The 25,971-nt window shown below is 50.1% G+C and overlaps 8 protein-coding genes across 8 annotated transcripts; 4 read left to right on the top strand and 4 right to left on the bottom strand.

Moving 5' to 3' along the window:
• Positions 1-697: 697 nt before the first annotated feature.
• Positions 698-2,486, bottom strand: PFICI_12659 (T-complex protein 1 subunit theta; the record flags this gene model as incomplete). Its single annotated transcript, XM_007841240.1, has 3 exons — positions 698-889; positions 960-2,352; positions 2,428-2,486. The coding sequence occupies 3 exons, from the start codon at positions 2,484-2,486 to the stop codon at positions 698-700; spliced, it is 1,644 nt and encodes a 547-aa protein (XP_007839431.1).
• A 963-nt stretch (positions 2,487-3,449) lies between these two features.
• Positions 3,450-4,726, top strand: PFICI_12658 (uncharacterized protein; the record flags this gene model as incomplete). The annotated part of the gene is made up of 3 exons (XM_007841239.1): positions 3,450-3,465; positions 3,770-4,008; positions 4,064-4,726. The coding sequence occupies 3 exons, from the start codon at positions 3,450-3,452 to the stop codon at positions 4,724-4,726; spliced, it is 918 nt and encodes a 305-aa protein (XP_007839430.1).
• Positions 4,727-5,609: 883 nt separating this feature from the next.
• PFICI_12657 (uncharacterized protein) lies at positions 5,610-7,418 on the bottom strand (the record flags this gene model as incomplete). The annotated part of the gene is made up of 3 exons (XM_007841238.1): positions 5,610-5,686; positions 5,760-6,111; positions 6,168-7,418. The coding sequence occupies 3 exons, from the start codon at positions 7,416-7,418 to the stop codon at positions 5,610-5,612; spliced, it is 1,680 nt and encodes a 559-aa protein (XP_007839429.1).
• A 765-nt stretch (positions 7,419-8,183) lies between these two features.
• On the bottom strand, positions 8,184-9,664 carry PFICI_12656 (uncharacterized protein; the record flags this gene model as incomplete). Its single annotated transcript, XM_007841237.1, has 5 exons — positions 8,184-8,341; positions 8,394-8,950; positions 9,005-9,350; positions 9,406-9,549; positions 9,610-9,664. 5 exons carry the CDS (start codon positions 9,662-9,664, stop codon positions 8,184-8,186), a joined length of 1,260 nt encoding a protein of 419 aa, XP_007839428.1.
• Positions 9,665-10,885: 1,221 nt separating this feature from the next.
• On the top strand, positions 10,886-11,458 carry PFICI_12655 (60S ribosomal protein L43; the record flags this gene model as incomplete). Its single annotated transcript, XM_007841236.1, has 3 exons — positions 10,886-10,935; positions 11,127-11,291; positions 11,395-11,458. The coding sequence occupies 3 exons, from the start codon at positions 10,886-10,888 to the stop codon at positions 11,456-11,458; spliced, it is 279 nt and encodes a 92-aa protein (XP_007839427.1).
• A 3,930-nt stretch (positions 11,459-15,388) lies between these two features.
• PFICI_12654 (uncharacterized protein) lies at positions 15,389-17,392 on the top strand (the record flags this gene model as incomplete). Its single annotated transcript, XM_007841235.1, has 1 exon — positions 15,389-17,392. The coding sequence occupies one exon, from the start codon at positions 15,389-15,391 to the stop codon at positions 17,390-17,392; it is 2,004 nt and encodes a 667-aa protein (XP_007839426.1).
• A 1,825-nt stretch (positions 17,393-19,217) lies between these two features.
• Positions 19,218-20,084, top strand: PFICI_12653 (uncharacterized protein; the record flags this gene model as incomplete). Its single annotated transcript, XM_007841234.1, has 1 exon — positions 19,218-20,084. The coding sequence occupies one exon, from the start codon at positions 19,218-19,220 to the stop codon at positions 20,082-20,084; it is 867 nt and encodes a 288-aa protein (XP_007839425.1).
• Positions 20,085-23,457: 3,373 nt separating this feature from the next.
• PFICI_12652 (uncharacterized protein) lies at positions 23,458-25,308 on the bottom strand (the record flags this gene model as incomplete). Its single annotated transcript, XM_007841233.1, has 4 exons — positions 23,458-24,225; positions 24,294-24,309; positions 24,390-24,923; positions 25,007-25,308. The coding sequence occupies 4 exons, from the start codon at positions 25,306-25,308 to the stop codon at positions 23,458-23,460; spliced, it is 1,620 nt and encodes a 539-aa protein (XP_007839424.1).
• Between the last annotated feature and the right edge of the window lie 663 nt (positions 25,309-25,971).

Here is a 25,971-nt window from a genome sequence, read left to right as displayed (position 1 = left end):
CTATAAAACTATCGAGACGGTGAAGCAGCTGTTTGATTCTTGGATTCTTGGATGACATCTCTCAAATTGCACCCTGCCCCAACGTTCCCTCCTGCTTGGCTCGGTTGGATAGGATGTAGGCCAATCGTAGGTAATAGCTGCATAATATCAGTGTCGAAAGTATAATCCAATCTGATAGGCGGGCATGAAAGCCTCGTATAATCATAAGAAAGCCCTGGCGTAAATCATTTAAATGTTTCAAGCCCAGCTGTTTCCCTGAAAATATACATATATTTTGCTTTGGCTTTGGCATATCTGACTGGAATGACTTCTGAGTTGGCTTTTTACTCGAGACACGTACGGATCGAATAGCCAAGTACGAGGAGAGACTGTGATCCATCGAAACAGACGAGTTCGATCCGAGAAGGCAACGGCCAGTAGCATTCGAGTTGTGTATGTACTCACATCCTGTACATTTGCGCCCCAGCTATAATCAAGAGAATCACCACAGACTGATATAAGTCGTGTACATGGTCGCGGGCAATATTCACTCTGCTCTGGATGTATGATGCGGTATCCTTTGCTTGGCATAACGCATTTGGTATCTTGATAGACCGTCTATGAGACTGTTTGAACGCCAATAGTCTAGCAGATCCTTTTGTGAACCCAGGTCAATCACCTCGTCTTGCTCATTCATTATTACTAGTTATTTAGCTCCTCAATCGTCATCCCAGTTGGGGTTGGGTCCTGGAGGCTTGGGTCCACCAGCCTGTCTGGCCACAATAATCTGGTCGACAGAGAGTACTGTACGTACTGCATCCGTGGCCAATTTGATAGCCCATGCCTTTGTGACCATCAAGTCCAGGATACCTTCGTTGTTTGCGTCGAATGTACCACTGCCATCGTTGTTCTATTATGGATGCCATAGTGAGTCTTAATGATCCAGAGAGTAAGTAGATGAGAAATACGGGAATATTTACCTCGATATCGATACCGGTCTTCCAGTCATCCTTCTTGTGGTGTGCAGTGTAGAGTCTGCTAAGAACTTCGGTAGCATCAAGACCGGCGCTTTCGGCCAGGGTTCTCGGAACGACCTCGAAGGCTTCACCGAACTTCCGGATGGAGTACTGTGCGAGTCCAGGGGTCTTGTCACCAAATGCTTGTATCCGTTCCACCAGCTGCGTCTCTGCGGCTCCAGCACCGGGAACCAGACGGGGATCTCTAGTGATGGCCTTGACGACATTCACACCGTCATCGACTGCACGTTCGACGTCATCCAGGTGGTTCTGGGTGGCACCGCGGAGCACAATGGTTGCTGTGCGTGTCACTTCATTCTCTTGCCTGAAGACTGTTACGCGGTCACCGCCAATCTCGAGTGTTTCGACAACATCAACCGAACCCATCTCGTCGGGCATCGGTGCTCCGAGACGAGCAAGGGGTGTGGCACCAACGACTCTGCATATTCTCCGGAGTTCGAACTTGCTGAGAATCTTGATGACCAGAATGCCATATCGGTTGAGGTAGTGCATTGCGAGTTCTCCAACAGTGGAGCCGGCAATGACCACGCGCAGACCAGCGTCGTGGAGCTCCTTGATAGCAGCATCCAGCTGGGCTTCTTCGCCCTTGGTGAAATCCATCATCTCCTTGGCATTGTGCAACAGCACAGTGCCCTTGGTCTCGGTTTGGCTGGTGTCAAGCGGGCACGAGTAGACACCGACCTTAGCCTTTTGAGCCTTCTTGACGGCACCATCGGGCTCCTTGGGGAAGACCATACCCTTGACTACGCGGCTCTGCTCGAGAGCACCACCCATGATCTTGACGACACGGATGTTGTCGACGTTGAAGTTGGCAGGGTTCTTGGGCAGCACGGCCAGGACTGCTTCGGCAACGAGGTCAGCCAGGAAATCCTCATTGCCATTCTGCTTGCTGGCAACGACAGTTCGGATAGCCTTGCTGAGCTCCTCTTGATCCCGCATGTTTTCAACCTTGTCGACAACAAGCTCCTCGAGAGCCTCTAGGGCGAAATGCTGAGCCCTCTCGTACCCCTGGACGATATCGGCAGTCTTGAGGCCCATGCGCAGCAAGTCCTCAGCCTTCTTCAGCAACTCTCCGGCGAGGACGATGACCAGGTTCGTGGCATCGCCCATCTCGGCCTCCTGCTGTTGACTGGCCATGACCAGGAGCTTAGCGGCAGGGTGGACGACATCGAGCTCCTTCAGGATAGTGGCGGCGTCGGAAGTGAGGATCATCTTCTGGAGGTGGTTGATGACGATCTTGTTGCGGCCATAGGGACCCAGCGAGGTCTGGACGGTCGAAGCAATGGCACGGCAGGCATCGATGTTTCTGAGAACCGCTCCATCCTCGGAGTCGTAGCTGCAAAGGGTCAGTCAGGGACATGGCATCCTCAGGGTCAGAGGGGTGGCGGGGTGTGGAAAGTCGACGACATACTTGTTATAGCCGCCCTTGAACAGGCCGGCGTTGGGCGCGTTGGGAATGTTCAGCGACATGTTGGAAAGGTGGTCTGCAGGTGCAATGAGACCACACAAACACTGCTGTCAAATTGTTCGGTCGTGGTGAAGATCCAAGGTTGCGCTGGACTGGACTTGGATACTGACAGCAGCCTGGCCCGCATGGAAAGCTCCCCAGATGGAAAAAAGTTCGAGCAGCTGCCAAAAGACAGGAGAGACCCTCACTAAGAATTTAAGGTGGGGCACAGGCTGGCTTCTTGTAAGTGACCATTGAACCCCCTACGGTGAAATGGTAAGTACTGTATAAAAGGCATGGGCATGATTTCTCGACAATACATATCATGTATTGTTTGTACTTTTGTTTCTATTAAGTAATTAATATTATCAATTTTGATCTCGCATCACTCAGATCATATTCGTTGCAAAAACATCGAATTTGATCAGGCTAACTTTGGTACCCTGATCAGGAAAGCTATCCTCTGCTTACATTCATTAGGAGAGAACAAGCACTTGGGTACCGCAAAGAGTAGGTACCTAGCTGCTTGTAGCTAATCAGTATGTGACAAGGTACCTCATGTGCAGACCTGAGCAGGAACATTTGAAGCCTTGCAGTCAAGCTGTATGTTGTGAGCGCGTGTACTAATGTGCCAGCCAAAGCTCACGACTTTACATTAGCAAAGGCCAGTCGATCACTAACAAAGCCCCCCTGCAGCGTTACCTTCTTGTCCAGCTTTGCCAGCCTCGTCGGCGCAATCAGCTTTCTTCTGATAACATTCACTCTCTTACTGCCAATCTTACCACGGCAACACCAAGGTTTTACTCCGACATTTTCAGCGTCGTTGGCCAACCTCACTTCTTCATTCTCCCACCTTGTATCGCCGAACCAGATTCGGAGACGCGTAACTTTTAACCCATCACATCACCACAGTCTGCGATCCAACTCAACCCACCCACTGCCATACTTGTCGCACGCCCTGTCCATCGCGCTTTAGCGAACGCAACATGGCACCATCAAATTGTAAGTTTGCAATGTCATCTAGCACTCAACCATCCTTATCCTCTGTCGCGTGTCTCCTAGATGCACGCGAATGAGCACTAGGACGGATACAAGATCTTGAAGTATTGCCTGGTCAAGTGTCGGCCGGAGCTCGCATTTCCTGCCATCTCTCGGCTACCGCACGTTGTTGCCGTGCGCCACCGTCATCTCCTCGCCAGACCACCCCCAAAACAGACTCTAGATCACGTCGAACCCTGAGGATTTGTCTAGCAACCGATTTAAATGTTAGAAAACAGTCCTGGTTGCTAATAGACATCCATTACAGCAAACCCGCCTTCTCTACCTCCTACGGTAGAGGAAGCTTACCGACGGAAATGCATACAATTGAAGCAGAGATCAAAGGAGATCGAAGACGAGAACAATGCGTATAAGTTGCGCCTCACGCGCCTCGAACGCCAGATCCAGAAAGCTCGTCTTGAGCGCGCATTCCTCTTGGAGCAAATCGCAAAGCGTACAAGCACAAACGTGGAAGACTCCGAGGGTAGCCCGAGCCCTCCGCCTACGGTATGCCACTTCACCCCACAGTCTGATGGCCTCGACTGATTCTCGAGGTGTTTAGCCAGAGGACAAGCCCATGCGTGTCAAGAGGGGACACAAGTCGTCTCTATTGGCATCGGAACTCGCCTCTTCCGGACCAACCTTCATAAACGACAACCCGCGCCCCTTCTCGCCCATGTCAGAGTCCTTCTCGCAGGACCAATATGCCCAGAATGGACTTGCACCCAAGCCGCCGAAGCGCCCCAGCAATGGCTTTGAAATTTACTGCAACGATACCCGGCCTAAACTTCAGCAGGAGCACAAGGACGAGATTGCCAATGGCGAATACCAGTTGGAGCAAGAGCTAGCTAAAGGCTGGAAGGACCTTACCACTGATGAGCAAGGTGTTTATCAGAAGCGATATGAAGAGGCTTTGAAGCAGTGGAAGGAGGAGCGTGATGCCTATCGCCGCAGCGTCAAGAATGCCTCAAAGGCTGGACGGAATGGTTACGATCGTCACTATGGTTCGAGTAGGCGTGGCCGCGCCTCTGGTGCAGCTGCCAGAAACCGCTCTCATGTAACACAACCAGACGACGAGGATGTTAGTGTCGTCGAGGACCAGGGCGACGAGCAGGACATCGAGATGGGTGACGCGGATCAGGCCGACGAGGACGTTGATCCAGGCGCTTCTGATCCCGAGACGGAGGCCGAGGACGAAGACCAGGACCGTGACCAGTCAGATTAGACATCGGGCGTGGGTCGGATTTTACTACGGATACCTGCCTCATGGCCCTGGGAAATCTGATCTGGAGTCCTGCGAATCCTTCCAAGGTATGGGGCATGTGACAGCACAGAATTTTGGAAGACATAGCGATATTAGTTCTACAGACATTGGTAAAAGTCCAAGCGGCATTGTCACATGGTCTTCACTCAGTGGCTTGGTATGTTTTCTTCGTCAGTCCTAGTACTAGAAAACGGCGTTCAAGGAGTTAGAAAAGGGGTTATTCGCCGTAGTCCGCATGGTCTTTTATACAAATCTTAATGTCTTGAGTGCTTATAGCGTATCATTATGGAGACGATTTATCACAGAGAACAAATACCAAGGCACGCCTGATCCTGTCCATGATAGGTGGTACATCAAGCTGAAGTGTTGCCAATCTTTCCATTCCATCACAACAGTATACCTGTCTACTGAGTGCTTTCTCACTGACTACTGGTAATGTGGGTGGAAGTTCACATCCTTCATGGCGGTTCTCCGAGTCCTTTCAGCAGTTCTCATCATTACAACTCGACCAAATCATTCTCTGTTTTTCTGTGCAAAGCTGCAAAGTCTACTCAGGTATCGAAAACCGAAAGTAGACTATTGAATATATACGGGACCATGAAAAACCAATTTGCTAAAATCGAGAGCCAATCCATGCTGTAAGTATGCGATCCCTAGTCCCTTTACCATCCATTGCTTGCCACGGCGCCCATTGTCCTCATTAGTCTATGTATTAAGTTGTAGAAAACTGAATAGTTCTACCATCTAGGTTGGTATCAATGACAATGTCTCTTTGCTGCTGGCATAAAGGTTGTCTTGTTTGGCCGCTGATCGTATCTGATCACGCGCGTATCGCAAACGGTACCTAGTCCACTCCAGCATACAGATCGACAACAATGTTGACTGCCGCCACCAAAATCTCTGCTGCAATGAGCACAATGACTGCAAGCAAGTCAGTATTTTGAGGACGAGTGTTGTTACAATTCACATAGAGAAGAAAATAGGTAATACTGACCGATCCACTCCAACTTTTCTCCATGGCCATGACTTAGCTGATCCTTGAGTACAGCCAGGAGATCCGCAATGACATCAAGTCTTTCGGTAAGAAGCCCAACTCTCTGATCCATCTCCAAGTAGGATCGTACAGCTTGGTACACTGGTTCCAAAGCAGGTTCTACCCAGAAAAGCTCGGGCGTGTCGAGCACAGAGCCATTTAGATGAATGTTGATTCGTAGTATGAAGAGTTCGCCAATCTGCATATTGATCTGATTACGGGATAGTGCAATTTTGCCAGTCAATGCAATCTGTGTCGGAATATCTTTGCAGGTGTCAATGGTGCTAGCAATGAGCTCTTCAAACAAGGAAGTCTGTCATCTTGTCAGTATGATCTTGAGGCCGACCGGACTGTTTCGCAGATACGCACCTTGACGCTTTGTGCCAATGCATGACTTATCGCCAACTTGATCATGTAGTTATTCTTATCCCGAAGCGTGATAAAATCATTGTATATCCGTGCTTGGTACTCTTGCGTGTAGTAGAAGTTGAAGCATTCCGTCTCGACATCGTCTATATCCAGTTTTTCAAGCTCAAACTTGGCAATGTCCTTCAGGAATCTCTGCTCGTGTGCGAGGGACATTCCCCATATCACCACGACGCCATATTCAAACAGAAAAACTTCTGGGACATGAACTGTTGTGTCGAAGTCGGCCTGGTGGTGACCCTCTGACGGATCATGTGTTTCCTCGAGATGCGATGGGTAGGAAAGATTGCTATGTGAGTCCCGACCACCATTGAAGGAGTCGTCAATTCCTGGGGTGGTAGTGCCATCATTCACATCAATCAACTGACCCGTCGAATGCCGCCTCTCATAACTCGGCATGGGCCTCGTTGCGGAATTTTGTTGTGCTTGTCTTTCCCTCTGTTCCTGCTCTTCGCGTTCCCTCCTGATTCGCTCATCCACTGCCTCGGCGCGTTCGGCACCTTTTCCGGTACTGTAGTTGTACGGAGTGTATATGCATTCGTCGATGAGCTTTGGATTGGCGCCCCTGGTCTTTCCACGACCTTTGAGGAATCGCAGAAGGCCTTCCATTTGATAGTTATTGGCCGTACAGTACGCTGTTACTCTGGGCAGTCGGTCGCGGTCTGCTTTGCCTAGACGCGCAGCGTCCCTTCTTGCAACCGGGTCTTGGATTCTGGTATACTGGCTATAGACATCTCTGCCGCTTTCTTCATCCGCGACAGCTTCACCGAGATCGGGATTTGGCAAGAGCTTGAGCTTTTGTGCAGTTTTACTCGATCTCTGTGGTCCCAATTTTGGTATGGGACCCAGCGGCGCAGGTAGTGAGGTAAAGGTACCACCGTGAGAATTGCGGCGCCGTAGACGGTTGGTCATGGCTGATATCGTGGAATGATGCGCGGCAGGTCCTGGAGGGTTCGGTATCGAGCCCGTCGTCCTGACTGGAGTCAATGCATTGACCGGCTGTATCGTGCCGAGCACGCTGCTTGGTGACGAGCTCAAAGACGCGGGCTCGGGGAAGTACGTGCTCGACACGGGGTTCGGGTTGAAGGTCACTGTGCGAGCAGGCCTCGGCCGGTCGGCGTCGTGAAGTAACGGTGTCCGCTCAGGGTTCGAGTCCATTGCCGTTGAAGACGACGAAGCACTCGAGGAAGCCATGCCCAGAAGCTAAGCCCTACTGCTTCTGCTGCTGTGCGCGGCAATGTCCAGATTTGAAGAAGACCGTCGAAGCTTCGAGGCACTGACAGCTAGCCGATGCTTTGTTATGATGGTACGACGAATATCGTCGCGTGAGTGAGCCGCATGCGAAAAAATAATTATATCCTCTCCGACAAGGGAATTGCGACTGCTGGGAAGTCGACGTGTTTCTGTAGCTTGAGGGCACACTACTGATATCTCGAAATGTTATTGTCGATATTTGTTGTGCTCCCTTCTTCTGATGACGTCTAAACTGAGCTTGGAAATTTTGGGCAGATCGCCTAACGACACACTGGGATCCCTGCACCTGCACCCAATGCGCTGTTTTTGCGGGGAAACTCCTGACGCTATTGCATTCTTAGGTAAGGCGGTCATACACTGCAAGTAGAATTAATTCTTGAAAGTACCTATCCATTATACAATAGAAGTTTGTTGTAATTGCCTTCTCTCATCTCTGCAAGTTTCGGGCTGGAATCCAGTACACACTTGGTCCTTGTGTATAGTGAGTCAATCCCGTCGGTTCATGACGCATATGACGATACTCTGCACATAGTAGTCTTCGCAGAAAAGACTTATACCCTCAAGGCCATTACGGATTATTAGCTGTTAAAATGCAGGCATATGTAAGCGCTGAAAATGCATTTCTAATTCACGTGTCAATCATCAATTCTGGCTTCTAGAAATAAAAATAAAAATATAAAGATAAACAGTTTGGGCGGTACAACTCTACAAGTCCAACAGTTTGGACTCTACTTTGAATCCATTCTCGTCCAGGCGATCGACATATCCCTGACCCAAGCTGGCGGGCGTATAGACTCCTCCGCTCAATTTAACATCTTCTTGCAACAACGTAGCGGCAGCATGGGCCATGAGGGTCGCGGTTACTGATGCCATGATTAGGGGACAAAGTAGACATGAATAAGCAGGCATACTTACGATAATACATTGATCCTTGGTATCGAGCCTTGACAAAGGCCTGCTTGCGGCTATTGGGTAGGTCAGGGTTGGCGATACCCCTGAACTCTATATACTCGTTTGCACAATCCTCTCGGCTGGGTCCTTCCCCTGGCTTGAAGACGAACTTGCGGACAAGGGTTCGAAATGGGGGAACAAACATGAGCAGAGCGCCGGCTACCATGGCGCCATAATGCATGGCAATACCAGTAGCAAAGTTCCTGGCCTTCATGAGTTCCTGGTAGGAGAAGTTGGAGCCATAAAACTCCTTTTGACGGCTCGGCTCTAGCTGAAATAGGCCCCAGGTGCGCTGAACAATAGAAGCATTCGTTGCAGCAGTAATAGAAGTGCTCAGCAGCCCAAGATTGGGAACATTGTACAAGCCTGTGAGTCTCGAGAAGATCGAGGGGCTGGGAGTACCGCGTGGATGAGGAACCGGAGACAAAGCATACGGCTTGACGGAGTCTACGAATTCCTGGATGCTAAAGGAATCGAAGAGACCAAGCAACGTAGCCAGTGTGCCTCCGGAAGGTACAGAACTTTTTAGTCTTGAGTCACTAAACGCGTATTGACGATTCTTAGACAAAACTTACTTGAGCTCGTGTATTTCCACTATCACATCAGCGGTCGGAGCGGACAGTTGAGAGCGTATAGTCCGGCACAGTTCCCAGGCCAGTACGTCGGATGGTGCGGACTCAACTCCACTTTGCGGAATGATTATTGCGCCTGTTTCCTTGGCCTTTGATTCGTACTTCTTGATCATCTTCAAGGTCCATGGCGCCTCACCAGTGCAATCAATATAGTGTGTGCCTGCTTCTGCACATGCTTTGAAGGCATGCTCACCATACTGCGCGTAGGGGCCAACAGTGGTGATTAGCACAAAGGTCTTTCTCGCCAGAGCCAATAGATCATCGTCATTGAGGCTGCAGATTTCAATCTCTAAGCACACTGTTAGCATCCACTATCAAGACAGTGAGAAGATAAGGTCACCAACCAGGCTGAATCCTATCTGCGTTTATAGTCTTGCATTCGGCCACAACCTTTTGCAGCTTCTCTGCTGATCGACCAGCAAGTGCCCATTTGGTATCTGTCGGGAAACGAGCTGCAATGTGCTCAGCAGTCATGAGACCAGTATACCCTGATTGTCTTTGTTAGAATTCTGCCAAGTTTGGGACAAGACCAATGTGACAAAGCTGACCTGTGGCACCGAAAACGACAACGTCGTATTGACGTCCGTGCCGCTTTGCAGACATGTTGAGATCCACGATCAATCCGTTGATAAACTACGAAAGTCTACTCTCAAGGTGTGACGATGTCCAGTTTAAGATTGGAAGGCGAATTTAAGTGATTGTAATGTCTCCACGAGAAAGGCTCTTATCAATGTCAACACAATGTCAAGGTCAAGCACGAGAAAAAAACACAATTTCTTGGGAAATGGTCAAGGTTTCATTTGAGTAGCCAACCCCCAGCCGCAATCGCCATCTTGCATCTTGGGGCCAGTTTGGCGGCTTGCTCAGAACGGAAGTAGAAGCGACATTGCCTCGGCAGCTCAAACCCGGTCCGGTGCTACAAAATCCGACCTCAAAATTGAAAGCTTCACCATGTTGATGTGAGAAAGCTCTTCATTCATCAACCCAACGGGACGTACTGAGATTGGTAAAAAAAAAAAAAAAANAAAAAAAAAAGTCTGCTTGCTGGAGCTATGGGGAGAGGTGGATCAATTTCGTCCCCTCCAGATTGAAGCAGGACGCCTTCACATGTCATCATCTATTTTGGGGAGAGCGAAAAAAGAAAAGTCTAACCAAATGCCAGCGGTAAGTTCAAAGTTGGAATATTCAACTTTGGAAGGGGGAAAAGAAACATAACACTTGTCATAAAACAATGAATTCTCACCATGATAAGTTATTATGCCTACTCACAATAATGAATTAAACCAAAATCGCAAAAACTACCTTCTTGCAGTGCGTTACTAATATGGAGGCTAAATTGATTCCACTACGTACGTTCATTGCGCATGATACATGTGTATTCACCATCTGCCCGTAACGTCATTTCACCAACGCTCGTAGACTGGTGATTGAGCTTGGCAGCTGGCGTGAGCTGCAGCGGCTGCGAGGACTTCAATATTACCTATCTGATATCGTTAAAAAAAATGAGGTGCTCCATTTGTGGCTCAGCGTTTCTTGAAGTGCCCCTCGAAAAGTGACCCACTTATAGGCGTAGCGCGGGGCTTGATGTCAGGTCTCGATCGGAACTTCTTGCCATGCTGTAGGTACTTGGTATGAGCCAGGTACTTTTCGGAGACTGGTCAATCTGTTGATCCGCTTTTCCCACACGCAACCCTAGGAGCACCACTCCAATTTTTGCCAGCCCGACAAAAATCCACGAAGTGACACGGAAATTTCAGTGAAGCGTCAATCCGCACAACTCGGTCATCTACAACCCACGACACAACACCGAACAAAACAGCCAAGATGACCAAGCGCACCAAGAAGGTCGGCGTGACCGGTAAATACGGTACCAGGTGTGTATCCACGATATTTCTGCCTCTTCAACGGCTCGCACGATAAAAAGCACGAACGACTTGCATCCAAATCCGCTCCTATCCACGATATCCCGCCATCACGAACCCGTCCCAATACCCTCACCCGATTCAATGCGAAAACACATCAGAATCTAGAGCGGGAATGCTGACGGGAATTTTTATTATTACAGATACGGTGCTTCCCTGCGTAAGCAGGTGAAGAAGATGGAAATCACCCAGCACGCCAAGTACACCTGCACCTTCTGCGGAAAGGTCAACGTCAAGCGCCACTCCGTCGGTATCTGGAACTGCAGATCTTGCCGCAAGACTGTTGCCGGTGGTGCCTACACTGTCTCGTATGTGTAATTCAATCACGGGCATCTTTCGTGCTGGACTCTGCGAAAGATGTGCCAGCCTGGCTAGGACTATGGCACACATGACTAACAACTTCATGCTTAGGACCCCTGCCGCTGTTGCCATGCGATCAACGCTGCGTCGTCTGAGGGAGATTGCTGAGGTTTAAATACCTGGCAGCGTTTGAGTGGGAATGGTTTCTGCATTTGGCTTCGGTGTTGTACAGGGAAAATCGGATTTCTTACGCATACCATTCTAAGGTTGACACCGTGCGGATCGGTTCTCGACCTCCGTTTCTAGAGAGAGACGCAATGGACCAGCAATGACAAAGACATGACCAAAAGACCTCAGATCCCGACCACAATTCGCACATTTGATTACAGCAAATGCTGGATGCCATTCTGGACCGCAATCCGCGCATTTGCAGTGTGCTCCATGTGAGATGCATCGCTTGAAACATGATGGAGACTTTCGTCGAGGATCCTTCTCTCACGCTACTCGCCAATGAGCCCAACATGGAGACCAGTCCTTACGTCTCCCAGTCGAGTTGCGAGTGGCCAACAGAGTTCCATGCTTCAGTCTCGATGGGGTGATCCAAAGCGCATCCCAATCCACGTTCGATCTCGTTTCACTCATGTCCTCTTGGCTTTTGGTACAATAATGCTGTGTACTCGTGCAATGAACTAGGCTGTAAGCGTTGGAGACACTTTTCGACCGATAGTTGCAAATGAATCAAAATCATGGAAGCATATGAAAAGTGCGCTCGTTCGCTAAGAATATGTAGGCTCATTCTTATTTTTCTTGATTATGGATTATTGTTGAACTTATAGGGGAGCACCCGAGACCCGTGCTACTGCCGCTACCCCATAGAAACGTCACTGCGGTTGGCACACCCGTCGGTTTGATATGTGTATGTCGTCCACGGGCGTTAGCATCCATCATGGTCCGTTAGCAGTACTTGGCGACACGAGTGCCTACAAGGGCGCCGTGCGTCGTTGAAATACATGTTGGGATCAACGTGCCATATCTTGATGATGCTTGGGTATCATTTGTCCAACTGAGAACACGAACTTTTTTTTTTTTTTTTGGAAATTTGGCACACATGGGTACCCGCTATAAGTTGCGGCAAAGGAGGTCATTGGCAAGCTTAAGTTGTGAGAATTGGCGACTGACTTGGGGGGGCGGGCTGGCTGTCAAACCTGTTCCTCTGACATAAGGTATTCCGTGTTCTTTGTGCAAGTTTACCTGTATTACTCCAGCAGGAGCATAGCCGAGCGGAGCATTGCAACATCTGGACGCCTTTTGTGAAATTGGAGACTATGTCTGTTCTCGATCTACACCAGTACAATTGTCGACCAATTGCTAGCGCCACGGCGTGCAAGCCAAACTTTCATCTCCAAGTAAAGTAGTAAGTAGACAGCTCTTGCAGCAGGATATTTTCACACTGCCTATGTAGGTCTTGTAACGTATTTTGTCGACGTGCTCAGTTGCTCCGGCGGACCAACCCGGCCTGTTGCGGCGAATGGCCTCATTTTCCTGTCGTTGCAGCGGGTGCCTTTTGCAAGAACAGCAGGTTCCTATTCTGGGGGCCACGAGGACTGATTGATTGCTACTGCCATGTCGGCTCCACTATCCAGATACGTACACTCACCACTACTTCGTACATGTATTATCCACGTCCCATTACGGAACAAAGACTACCTGTGTAAGTGGTCACGCGCAATGAGGCCTGTGAATCGAATTCTCCATGACCAAGGTAGCAACAGACCTCTTCCCGGACTGCTGAGTTCTCTAGTCACCCACACAAAAACCGGCCGTTGCCCTTTTGTTGGAGTGTTGGAGGCTAGTATGTTGAGTATTCTTGGTATCTGTGTAGCTTGAGGATGAGGGAGGGTGGTGTGGTCCCCCATTTGACAATACGGCCCCTTGTCATTGGACAGTGCGTACAAGGCCAGTGACGCTGCATTCTCGCATACGGAGAGTTGACTGGAACGTTATTAGGTCAGTACACACGGTATAGGCTGGTACCTACCTTTCTACGAAACTTAATTCACCTCCATTATTGTGTTACGGATTTTGATTCGAGCTTGGAGGGCTCCTCAAGAAGCCCACAATCTTTCTTCATTGCATACTGCACTTTTGTAAATTTGAAAAGGTACGTACACCAGCTGCCTAGGAAGCTGCCTGCAACATACTCCCTGCACTCATTCGACTGCATATCACATCCGCAAAGGGCCAATACATCAACTTGCCAACATTTCATAATCATTGCTGCTACCAAGCTTCGGCGTCATTTACTTGTTCTCCTTTGTTACCTGGATTTGTTTTCCCCCTCCTTCTAAACGTCCTTCACCGATAGGCAACCGACCGCCCTCGCCAACTCTGGGTCGTATACCTTGGTATATCCATTCCTTTGATGCGCTAATCCCTGCTCGAGGCAAGACTAGCCCACGAGGTTTGTGTGGCAGAAGTCGTTTTAGTGGATCAGCTGATAGGTCCGCTAAGCCAACAAGCCTCCTCGACCGACAAGGCAGCGCTAAACTCGTCAAAGCCCGCGCGAACTGCGAGGCCGCTGCCCGTTTCCCTCAGCGCCCAACGCCCTCTAAACGCCCAAGAGTCCAGTGCCCGGTAGGTACATTCATGAATTCAATGTACTGCTAGGCGGGCTCCTTCATTAGTTCATTCACATCCGTCTCTCCTTCAAGTGATAGTAAGTGTGTGACTCTCTCTGCCACACCCGACTTGCCGACCAGAGACAGATACACGAGACGAGAGTTTTCCCTATCCCAAAACCGTACAGCTTTCCAGTCATCATCGGTTACGGATCGAACAGGCACCTAATGTAGGTACTTGGCTGCCACGCCTTTTTCTTCTTCTACTGGACTCTTTTCCTATGTACGAAGTAACCTACAGAGTACCTAGCTCTCTCTCTCTCTTTTTTCTAACCTAACTGTCAGCCAGCTTCTTTCTGGCCCTTCAGATTTGCCGCACATGTGTACGGGCCCTTGTTCTCTTGAATGCTAACTCGCTCATTCACACACTCCCTCTTCCCAAATCAAACCTTGGAACTCGTCCCCCCCAAGTCAATCTCTCGCTCTCTCGTCTTCTCTTCTCTGAACTCACTGCCAGGGTGGGTTTCGGTCTCTACTTTGCACACCTAGTTTGCCTTGCCAACCTGCCTGTCTACACTACCACAATCATAACAACCAACCAATCCTACATTGCCCCTCTACATTACGGAATAACTTTGCTCATCTTTAAAACCCACACCATATTTCCATGCAAATCTTCCGCTGCTGCCTCGTTGCCTGTATGATCTAACCAAGAACCGCTGCTGCTAGGAATTGGCCACCTTCAAAAGACGCCAAAACCGCTGGCCTTTGATCATCGACAATTTTCCGGCAGCTCTTTTCGTAGGAGAGCTTGTTACCAGCCTCCACCTAGGCCCACAAGTCATACATCGATCCTTTCGATACCCCCAAATCCTCTCGCCTACCTTTACTATCTCATTATTACATACCTGGTACTGTCCTGCACCCGTCGTTCAAAAACCCCATTCGAGCTTTTCGCTGCGTTCGAAACCCATACCTGCCAAATCTGTGTGGTAGTGGTTCTTTAACCTTTACTGTCACCCACCTCGGCCGCCCTGACTTGACCTGCCGTCCCATACAGCACAATACGGCTACGGAATACATCAGCAGCAGTAGCCAAACTCTCTGGAACAACGACCTTTGCCAAGCCCCATTCACTCTTTCTTTTGCGCAATACACTACGCAGCTACCACGCAGTGCTGCCCATCTTCATCCCCACGGGTCTGACAAGCACGGATCCTTTCAAGCGCCTCTGCCCCTGCCGCTCGACAACCTATTCCGTGCCCCTCGGTGTCTGTGGTCCCCCCAAGTTTGACTTTGGGTACAATACCTACCTACCTATCTGCCAACCTACCTACCGTTGTCCACTGCTGATCCACCAAAACACCCTTCGGCTTGCTGCATCCCATCTACTGCATCACCGACAACTACTGCAACACCTAAATACAAAGTACCGCCTTATTACATGTCAACTCATCAGCATAGACTTTTCATGAAGTTCTGTTCTGATGGCTGAACAATGTATTGTATGTCTGGAAAACCTGGACGAGCAGCCCATTCTGGGATCTGTCTCTCCCACGGCTGAGCAGGCGGCTGCCTCAAAGGTGCAGCCAAGCGAGTCGGCGGTACCTGAATCCGCTGCGGCACCTGTACACGCACACTCGACTGCCACGGAAGGAAACGGCCACGCTGAACCCCTTGGATCCGTCGTCGATGACGACTCCAAGATCGCCGAAATTGACATTTGTGGCCACATTCTGCATAATTCCTGCTTGCGCGAGTGGACTGGAAAGGCGAATAGCTGTCCGATATGTCGCCAATCCTTCAACCTCGTCCATGTCTACGACAGAGTAGGAGGCACCAAGCTCGAATCGTATACTGTCGAAGACAAGAAGCAAGTTGCCGAGTTTGATGCCCAAGCATGGCTGGACGAGAACCCTGAAGACAACGAGCCCGCACAGCCCTGTATTATCTGCCAAAATTCCGACCACGAAGAACTGACGCTGTTGTGCGACAGCTGCGATGCACCTTACCACACTTATTGCGTTGGCCTAGACTGCGTTCCGCGCGGTCACTGGCTATGCATGGAATGTAATGCTCAGTACAGGGCTGTTACAGGAGAGGAATGGGAAGAGGCAGACGATGACGATGAACTAAGCAATCGGCGCTCAGATTATTTGCCGCGCACACAAGCGACCATGCGCCGTGCACGTCGGAGGGCACGATCGGACGAGTGGCAAGGCGCATGGGGTCAAATTGCCAGTCATATTTTCGATGCACTCGATCTTGACCTCGATAACCACGACGACGACGAGGCTCTACAAAACTGGCGGCGCTCGCAGCATCGTCGGGAGCGAGAGCGACAAGAGTACGAGAGGTGGCAACAGCGCCTCAATATAGCGAATCGCTTGGGCGCCGGTGATACTTTTGCCGAAAATCTGGCAAGGGGCCTTACCCACCGATCCCAGCAACATCGTCAGCCGACTCGCCCGCCGCCCCCTCCTCAAGAGACCGTTGAGGAGAAGAAGGCCTGGGGTGCTCTTGAGAAGGCTATGGAAGCTACCGCAAGCTCCGAAGGCTCGTCTTCCAACAACCGTCGCAAGCGAAAGTCACGTTCTGCGAGTGCATCACCAAGGGAGCCTGCCCCTGAGCCAGAACGCCGGCTAAAACGCCCTCGCACCCGTCGCATGCCTAATGCCAGCGAAGCTTCTTCGTCACGCCAAAACGGTGAATCGTCGAGGGCCAACCAGTCCCTGCTGCCAGCGGCGCCTTTGCAGCAAAGCCCTGAGCTCTCAGCCCAGGAGGGCGCGCCTACATTTCTGTCGTCGCTTCTCAAGGAGGTTGAAACTAGCAAGGGCTCTGATGACGAGAATGTTCGCAACTTTATCGGCTCATTGACCCGACCATCGATAGACGCATCATCACCAGCTAGATCTCCGTCGCCCTCCGGGCCCAGCAGCCCCCGTGCTCTCTCTGCTACGCCGCCACCACGAGGGATCGCCGACAGGCCTGGATCGCCGCTGTCCTTGTCATCACACATTGAACCGATTTACCCTTCCATGTCAAACTTTTCACCCAGCCGCCTGCGCAATGGTGGCGACCAGAGCGGCAGTGATTCCGAGTCAACGTCTCGCCGCTCTCATCCTCAGCAGGTGGCACCGCGTCAATCGCATATCCGTAACCCCCAACCTCGTCGGCAAACACATATCAACATCAATACTGACCTCAATCACACTTCTCATTCGCCAGAATCTTCACCAACACGCGAGTCTCTCCCACTTCAAACAAAGGAAAGCATTAGTGCCATGATCAAAGCTGCATTGAAACCACATTATAAATCAGGCAGTATCACGGCAGATGAGTACACTATTATCAATCGCGACTTGTCTCGGCGGCTTTACAAGGAGGTACCCGAAGAGTCTCTTAGCGAAGAGACGCGTCGACACTGCGAGAAACTGGCTTACAACGAAGTAGCCAAAGCCGTGTCAGATCTCAAAGAAATCAAGGTCTGATTTCCTTTCCTGTTTGTTTTGATGACTGCATGATACCTATGAGGCATGACGATTGGCGTTGTCAGAAGTGGGCGTTTTTGTTTCATGGCACAGCGTATAGCATTACCAGGGGAGGGGCATGCTTTTGCACACGTTTTAAGGGGTCTCCACCTGGTTAAGATACCCTCGAGAGGATTGCCACATTTGATTTTTGTTTTGCCGGAGTGGTCCGTTGGACATTCGTGTTCCAAAGGCATATACGCAAGCAATCTCCCCTGCAGATCAAGACGGCGTTGCTCAATTATCAATCATTTTGCCGCATAGCTTCTCTTTGAGGAATGGGTCAAAGCACCACGACATACATAAGAAGACGGAAGTAGTGAGGCTGTACTTTACGCAACTCGATTATATCGAGTCGGCTTGATCCAAGCATTCGGACAGGCGCGAACCAGTTTTCCCTACTTAGGCATACCTAAAGCTAAATCTGTGGATAGGCAGGCCAACAAGGAAATGATGGATGGATTGTACTACACCACGGCTTGTAGATAGACAGATATGGAGTTTGTGAAGAGAGGGAGAGGAAATATGACTGCTTACTTTTTCCCACCGCAAAATGCCCTAGCCCAGTTTCCTTTTGAGAGACCCCTTTGCCTCTAAACACATAGAGAGAGAGAAGATGCTCGAGCGGTGTGTATGAAATATGCACGTACACCTATATACCTACACAGAGACGATGCAGCGATTGACTTCCTCTCTTGAGAATCGTGGATCAAGCGGTCGCACAGCACCGCAGCGGCATTTCAAGTTCGGCCGACTGCATCTGCGTTGTGGCATGGATCTATGAATCTAGCCGGTGGCCCTGAGCCCGTTGAGATCCGACTGGCTTATGGGGGGTGACGGTGGGCTTTCACTGCACTGAGCCCATGCAGGTTTAGTGGAGGTTGCATAAAATGGATGAGGAGGAGCCCGGCAGGTGTTGTCAGCCTTACCCTAAACGTCTTGTCGGTGCCGCTAACGGACCACTAGCGCGTTGAGCGGCGGAGGAATCCAGCGACGCGGGACCTCTTTATTTGAAATTTTTTTTTCTGTGAGCCGCTTCGACTCTTCTTCTCTTTTCTTTATATCTCAACAAGGCGCCATTCCTTATCGTCAGACTTTCGCTCTCCTCCACGAAATTTTGACCATTTACGAGTGCCGAGACTAATACTGGCAGTCTTTTTTCGCTAGCAGCTCCTGCATCTACGGAACTTACTGGGCGGCTGTTAGATAGATACTGCATACATCTCCTCGTGCATCTTCTTACCTTTATTCCTCTCTGAAATACGTTTGTTCCCATTTACATACAATACACACGTGAGGGGGTCAATCTGCAGGTCGTTTGCAGTCCCAATACTGTCCTTTCACCAGCGACCTTCTTTCCACCTCTCCCAGCTAGACAGACACATCGTGATAATGCGGCAACTCCCAATGCGAAATTAATGGAGTCGTGCTTGTCCAGAGATTCAAGAAACCTTTTGTGCGATTGAGGAAGGTCTGTGGTGTGTAGGGCTGAGGTTGCCCAGCAGACCATGGTCCCGTCTGTCTGTCTGTTTGCCCATCTGTTCATCAACATTGGCAATGCTGCTGCCCGCCCAAGCGTTGCGTTGTTTTGTTTTGACTCTGTTCACGCGCGCATATGCACACGCAAGAATCATCACCCATCACATATCACCTTAAGCAACGAAAAGTAAGTGCTGGAGTCCGGGGAGGTTCAATCCATCAAGCGATGACTGTCCTCATGCCTGCCTATGTGATGAATGACCCCATGCTCATCAAATGGGGAATTAGGTATAGCACCCAGCCAGCCATGACGTCGCGTGTCAGTGCGCCGGGGTCGAAATCACCATTCGATAAACTCCCAACCGAACTCAAGGAGTTCATTTGGCAGTATTCGATGCCGGAGCATGTGCCGGAAATCGCCATCCTGCCGGCCGGGTTGCGCCCCATCACTCCCCTGGGCCCGCGTCCGGATGACTCTGCCGAGCATAGTCTGGTGATCAAGACTGCCTATCCGGTCGGAATGCATGTCTGTCGCGAATGGCGTGTGTTTGCCATGGCCAGAACGGCCTTTCGCTATTCTCAATTCGCCATGATGGACGTGCCCACGAGACCCTTTCGACCTGATTTGGACATTCTGTATATCCCTGCTTTAGTCTCGAATCCAGTCTGGTTCAGTAACGACAGTCGCTGTGAAGCGGTTCATCATATCGCCATGCAGTCGGAGACGTTTTTGAATTACGGTGCTCGGTCTCTGGCTCTAATGACATATTTCCGCAATATGGATACACTAACCATTATTCTTCCTGCTTCTGTCGGCCGCCACCCCTTGAAGACGACGTTCCCGGCGCCCAGGACGCGGTGCCGGCTCCGCCAAATTGACAACCCGGCACTAAACGACATTGACACGCTGGCAGTGATACAGGACTGCGGGCAGGGCAACGAGCCGCAGGAGCAGGAGGCCAAGGTTTCTGCCTTTCTGCATTGGGTCGAAATGGTGGTGCAGAGAACAGCACAGTACCTGCAAGCCACGCGGGAGCGAGACCCCAACGAACTGGTCGAGGCAAAACAAAGTCGGCTGCGTCGGCCGTTCCGAGCATTTGCGCAGACTTTTGTCGAATATCGATACAGAAACGGTACCGCCCACTGGGAGGAGACTCCTGGGGGTATGCCTTAGCACAGGCGAGGATAGTATCTTTGCCAAGATGACGCAAGCGTCATCACCATGATATCCACTTTTTCTTTTCTTTTGAAAGGAGCGTGATGAGATACCTCGGCAACAAGATGATGGCCTTTGAGCTCGGTCTGGGTTGAGGAGAATGAGTGGTAGTCGTCTCTCCATGTCATCGTCTCGAGCCATCACCTGGGCATCCATCTATTGAGCACTGGTCTACGATACGAAGGAAGTTGCCGCCCTGGTATCAGTATCGACTTAGGGCGGCAACTTGATGATCTGAATATCAATGGCTGAAGACTACAGGCAAATTGAATGCCTCATGGGTAAGGCTACTCGGCAGAGGACTATGCCCAAACGCGCGCACAACACAAAAACAAAAGATTTAAGCAACACTTGGGAGAGTTGATCCTGACTGTAGCCACGAGCGGACCCCGTCTTTGCTTTGTCATTCAACATGTTCTGACGAAAGTCGGTAAAGGATCTCGTCGGCTTGGTCATCTAGGAATGAAACACCAAGTCATCATTATCTACGACATGTCGATTTCTTTGTCGCATTATAAGCTCCAAAACAGATAGCGGATCTCATGTCATCAATATAAATAATCCATCTAGACTTACAGCTTAGGTAGCTTAAATCAAAAGACGCATGAGTCTGTACTGGGATCTTTGGTCCTCCTAATTTTGACATTTGCCTTGACGCCAGTGGATTCTGGGAATCAATCGTGAGGACAAGTGACACGCATGAGACTATAAAAACATGGATTCAGGAGATGGATTGCGCCTACAAACCACAAGCAGCTTGCAAGAAAAGGAAAACGAGAAACGAAGAAGATGTAAGCATACATCATGACATTCAAAATAAAACTTCTCTTTTTTTTTTAAGTCTTCCTCATTGCCTTTTGGATAATGCTGACGGATTTTCAAAGCGCGTGGGACAGTACCATGTAGTTTCAGGAAAGACTGCAGCGCGCCAGCGGCCGATGGACAACGTTTCTGTATCCTACACATGCCCGAACTTGTCCGAACGGCTCCAGCAGAATTCCTTGAAATCAAGGAGCAATGCCAAAGATGGAGCGCGCGACGATGCCCGAGTTGCGAAAGGCCGATACCGTATCCTTGTGACTGTTGTAGCTGGTGCGGATGGGATGGCTCCAGTCAACTCGACGCCCTGGACTTTGCAAAGGACAGGTTGCTAGGGTTTGTAAGCGGCAGCAATAGCAGCACGGCTACTGAGCATTGCCAGTTTGTAGTTGCAGGGAACCCCAAGAACGAAAAGACTGTGAAACATTGTCTCTATCCCGCCGAGACCAAAGACGGCCTATGCAAATACCACTTTCTCGAGGAGTATCATGCACGGCTGCGGAGATGCTCTGGGCAGCAGGAGCTCTGCAAGCAGTTATTTTGCACCGAGATAATATCCATAAGTTCCAAATCTCTGTATTGCGACTATCACCAAAACGTCCGCAGTCGATTCAGGGAGCTCGGCATTTGCAGAAAGGGTGCATGTCACAAACCAGCAAGGGGCGTCCATTGCGAGGAGCATAACAAGGAGGACAGGGACCAGCAGAAGGAGAAATACTTTGTCAAAAAGATTGAACAAGCGTTGGAATCAGAAGACATAGAAGGTGAGGAGTCACCGTAAATGGACAAGTACACTAAGTAGTCAAAACATAAACATACCACTAAACACGCGTCAACTTCTGTCTTATCAGAGATATAAAACGAGATATTCATCAGCTTGGCAAGATGTCAAGATTGACCAAAAAGAGTGACAAAAAAAAAAACTATCTAATTATCTAATTCGATCTAGAGCCCCCGTGTCCCTCTATGTGGTGGTATGAGCACCTTATTTGATCTTACTGGCTGGGAACAATTCGAGCCAACTGGTGGAATCGAACTGGCGCGCTTGTGGTATTGATGACAAGTTTCCAGAGCGCGCGATTAGAAACTTGTCAGGAATACCACTAAGCTATTGCAAACCCGAGCTCAGTGTTTTGTGTTCTTTGTTGAAAACAGAGCAGATTATCTTCATTTATTAGACCTCCAGTGGTTTGAGGAGGGGGAGAGGGGGAGGGGGTTGATGGTTTCATGCTGGCCGAGCAACGAATGAAATTCCTCTGAAAAGGTGCAAACGGCCAACAGCCAGCCAGTGAGAGGACTCTGGTTGCTGGGCAAGGCTGGATGAGGCGTGACGACGACGCGGACTAGTGTTTGAGCGTTTGCTTGGACTCTGATACTATGAATCGATACCTACTTATTGCTCGGTTCATTTCTCAACTGTTGGCTTGATTCATGAAAAGTGAAAGATAACCTCTATTCTTGAGATATCGAGACTTGCGACTGAATCATATATCGGTTTGTACATTCACAAGTCACGATAGCGATCCATGATTGCCGAGATGGGAAAAAGTCGAGCCCAAGCTTTTTGCTTACATTGTCAATCAACAATGGTAAATATCCTTCGACGACTCCAGCCTTATAGTGATATTGATCCTGTATCACGTATAACAAGGAGAAGGGTATTCTCGGATACACTTTATCGTCATTCGTATACCTTCTTTGGCTCACATTCGAAAGAGCCATGCTGCTGTGGACGAACTACCCGAGTCGTTGCCATCTCTGGTATACTCGGATGAGGCCGCGGCGTCGTTGGCCATCTGGCCGCCCGCGCTGCCCGTTCCCATCAGGAGCACTACGCGCAGCGGCGATCGGCTCGGAGCAGGCGGGGCCAGGGCTCGGTATGACAAAGTCCTTTTTTTCGCGGGCGACATGTCTCGGGCCGAGTGGTGGTCCCATTACCGACGGGGCTTATAATGTTGCGGTGAGCAATCAGATCATGTCATATCATATTAGACCATCCTCTTTTCTAGCCGCATATGTGATTGGTATGTCGAGTCGGTTTTGGGATCGCCTTCCCTGCAGGTATGCGATTTTGAATGATTCGCGGAGTATTACGAATCGAAATCTAATATTATCCTCTAGCTACACGCAGGAACTTTGGGGGAAATGGCGGTTGAAACTAATTTGGAATCGCAGTACAAGGGTCGTCAAGGTTAAATGGCCAATATAAGCAGGTAGTATAAGCTACAGAAATAGTACAATACTGACTCATTGCCATGACACTGAAGTCCACCATCTTTAATTCATAATGCGCACTAAGCTTATCCTCATATCTCGATCCGGCAGTATGTCACTCTCAACCGCCCTCTGGGACGGCGATCCACTCGGGCCGATCCAGCTCATCTATACTGATCTGTCTCCGTGAATAATCGTTATAGATCTTGATGGGTTTGACAGTCCTCCCCAACCAATCAATCGTCTGTCATATATCTATCTTCATGACCCCAGCGGCATTCTGAGGAGATTGCCTTTTCTACTCCACCGTCTCTTCCCTTTTGCAATTCACAAGGCCACTCACCAGGTTTGATGCCCCTTCCCCTGAAGCGGTTTCCTCTTCCAAGAGTTTCTCCAGCGACGGCGACAGCTCCACCGACTTTTTCCAAGCAATAATTCTCTCTTCTTCCTCGTGTAGACCATGCTCGCGCAGTAAATCAATGACAAGGACCACGAACGAGCCCCAGGGCGTCACCGGCTCGCAGTCTAGATAAATAACCTCCCTGCAGGCGGCGAGCATCTTTTCCCAGTCGTTTTGCGAGGCCCGGAAGAGAGCCAAGAGGAAATGGCTGCCGCGAAAGATGGTGTGCTGTTTCAGGGCAGCATAGGGGTCCTTGTCGCGGTCCGCCGAGCGCTTGTACCGGCTGGTGGCGGCGCAGAGGCGCTCCAGACGGGCCTCGAGGTTGCCGCTGGGCAGCTTTTGCACGAGCTCGATGCGCAGCAGCGCCATTTGGTCGCGCAGGACCAGGTGGTGGTCGGCGCCGTACGTCTCTTGGATTTGTTGGATGCGCCGGTGCTGGCTTTGCATGTAGTCGAGCGTCATGTTGTGGTCGGGCCATCTCGAGAGGAACTGCGTCTGTCCTGATATTGTGGCCAGGTCTGTTCCTCGTAGGGATCTGAAGACGTCGATCCTGAGGCGAAACATGCTCTGCATCCACGACACTACCCTCTCGGTGCCGTAACGTGTTGCTTCTAGGAGACCTCTACACATTAGGGTGATGGGATGGTTTCCCCAATGTATCAGGGCCTTGAGTCGATGGGTTAGCATGGTACCGTAGTCATAAAAGACTAACTTGCGTTTACATGAAATCATACCTGTTGATAAACGTATCTGATTACGCACGCATGTTAACCAACGTGTCCACATGCACCACTCAAGGCAATACATAAAATAAAGAGAGAAGGTCTTACTTGCTAAAGGCCATGAGCACTTCGACGTCGTTGACGCCTGGGAACCTGATGAGCGGATCACTCCATTCCACCAAGAGGCCAAATATATTGAGAACATGATCGTCCTTGATGCAAACTTCAACATCAAGAAATGCCAGCCGCAGAAACTTGCCGCCCTGCTGATAATCGCCGCCCTCAAAGTGGCTGACGGCCTGGTCAATGTAGCTCGGGAGTGGTTGTACCGCCAGGCTGGTGAGCAAGGTATCCCCTTGCCACCGAGGGTCCCGGGCGGCCCATGATGTGATGAAGATGTCCAGGGCCCGGCAGCTCTCATACAGGTGTCGAGCGTACGGACTCTCGTGCAGCATTAGCCGATCGGCGGGCGAGGTCGGGGGCAAAGGAGTTTGGGCGGCGGCGGCGGCGGCTATCATTTCCGATGACCCTGGCTCCGCCTGCGGCGCTGAACGCCGAGACTTTCTCGGCGCTCTTTTCTCTGGCGGTTTTCTTTTTTCGTTCTTTGCCCACCCCCATTTTGGGAATCGGCTCTTGTACATCCTTGCGCTGAGGGTAGATATCGTGTGTTAGCACTACTCCCTTTCCATGGCCGTAGAAGAATACGTAGAAATGGCATAGCGTACGTGGCTTTGAATCCATGCTTTGTGGTCATGATCTCAATGACCCGCGACAGAGGTAGATTCTGTACCATGTAGAGTTCCCGTATGATGGGCGCGGCAAAGTCCCAGTCATGGGCGTCCTGGGGAAACCGAGCTGCTGCGACCGAGGTGGAAGACATCGATGACGTCCTTACTGCCAGAAACGACGGCGGCGGCGGCGGCGACGGCACGACGGACTCATGTCCGGCATCATAAGCTTTGGACTCTCCATACCCGCCAACAGATGCGTGTCGCCACGATGTGTCATGCAATGCGCCGAAGACCATGATTTGTACAGATCATGATTGAAAGGAGTGAGTCACAGTTCTGTATAGGTGCTATCGAAAAGTCCAGGAGTTGTCAGGGATCAGCAGCAGGGCCTATTTGAAGGTAATGTTGAAGAAGTCACGCATACTCCAATCAACCTGATTGTACAGGTTTGTGTAGTCAAGCTGGCAAGCGATGAGTTTTCAGAGCTCAAAAGATTAGTGCAACGGCCCTGCAGTCAGATACCACCTCAATTCAAGGTGCGAACCGAGTTTGACAAGTAAAGAAACTGAAAATAGAATTGATAGCGCGTTACCCCACGCGAGATATTTGCCCGGCCCTGGTGGGAGGATCAACTCGGCAGTGATTTCATTGGCGATGATTGGCGTCACGAACCCCTGGACCTCCAGGATCATTGGACCCCTGTCGACTTTCAGCTTTCTGGAAGAAGATCCTGGTCGTACGTACTGGGCATACGTACGTATGAATGAATACTCCTTATTCATGTATGCGGATATCTGCCTGGGAATGCACTCAACCAAACATGAACACGTTCGGAGTTTTGGTGTATGATATATAACCCACCATCATTTCTGGGAAGTTCTGTTGATTGGTCCAATCACGACACACAAGTTATCTTTCATTTCCCTCTTTTTAGTATTATATGTTGAAGATCGCATCAA

Source organism: Pestalotiopsis fici (genome assembly GCF_000516985.1).
Source record: "Pestalotiopsis fici W106-1 unplaced genomic scaffold PFICI_Scf_10, whole genome shotgun sequence".
In the NCBI taxonomy this organism is placed as follows: domain Eukaryota; kingdom Fungi; phylum Ascomycota; class Sordariomycetes; order Amphisphaeriales; family Sporocadaceae; genus Pestalotiopsis; species Pestalotiopsis fici.
Note: the sequence above shows the minus strand (reverse complement) of the source record. Positions and strands in the feature narration are given on the sequence as shown.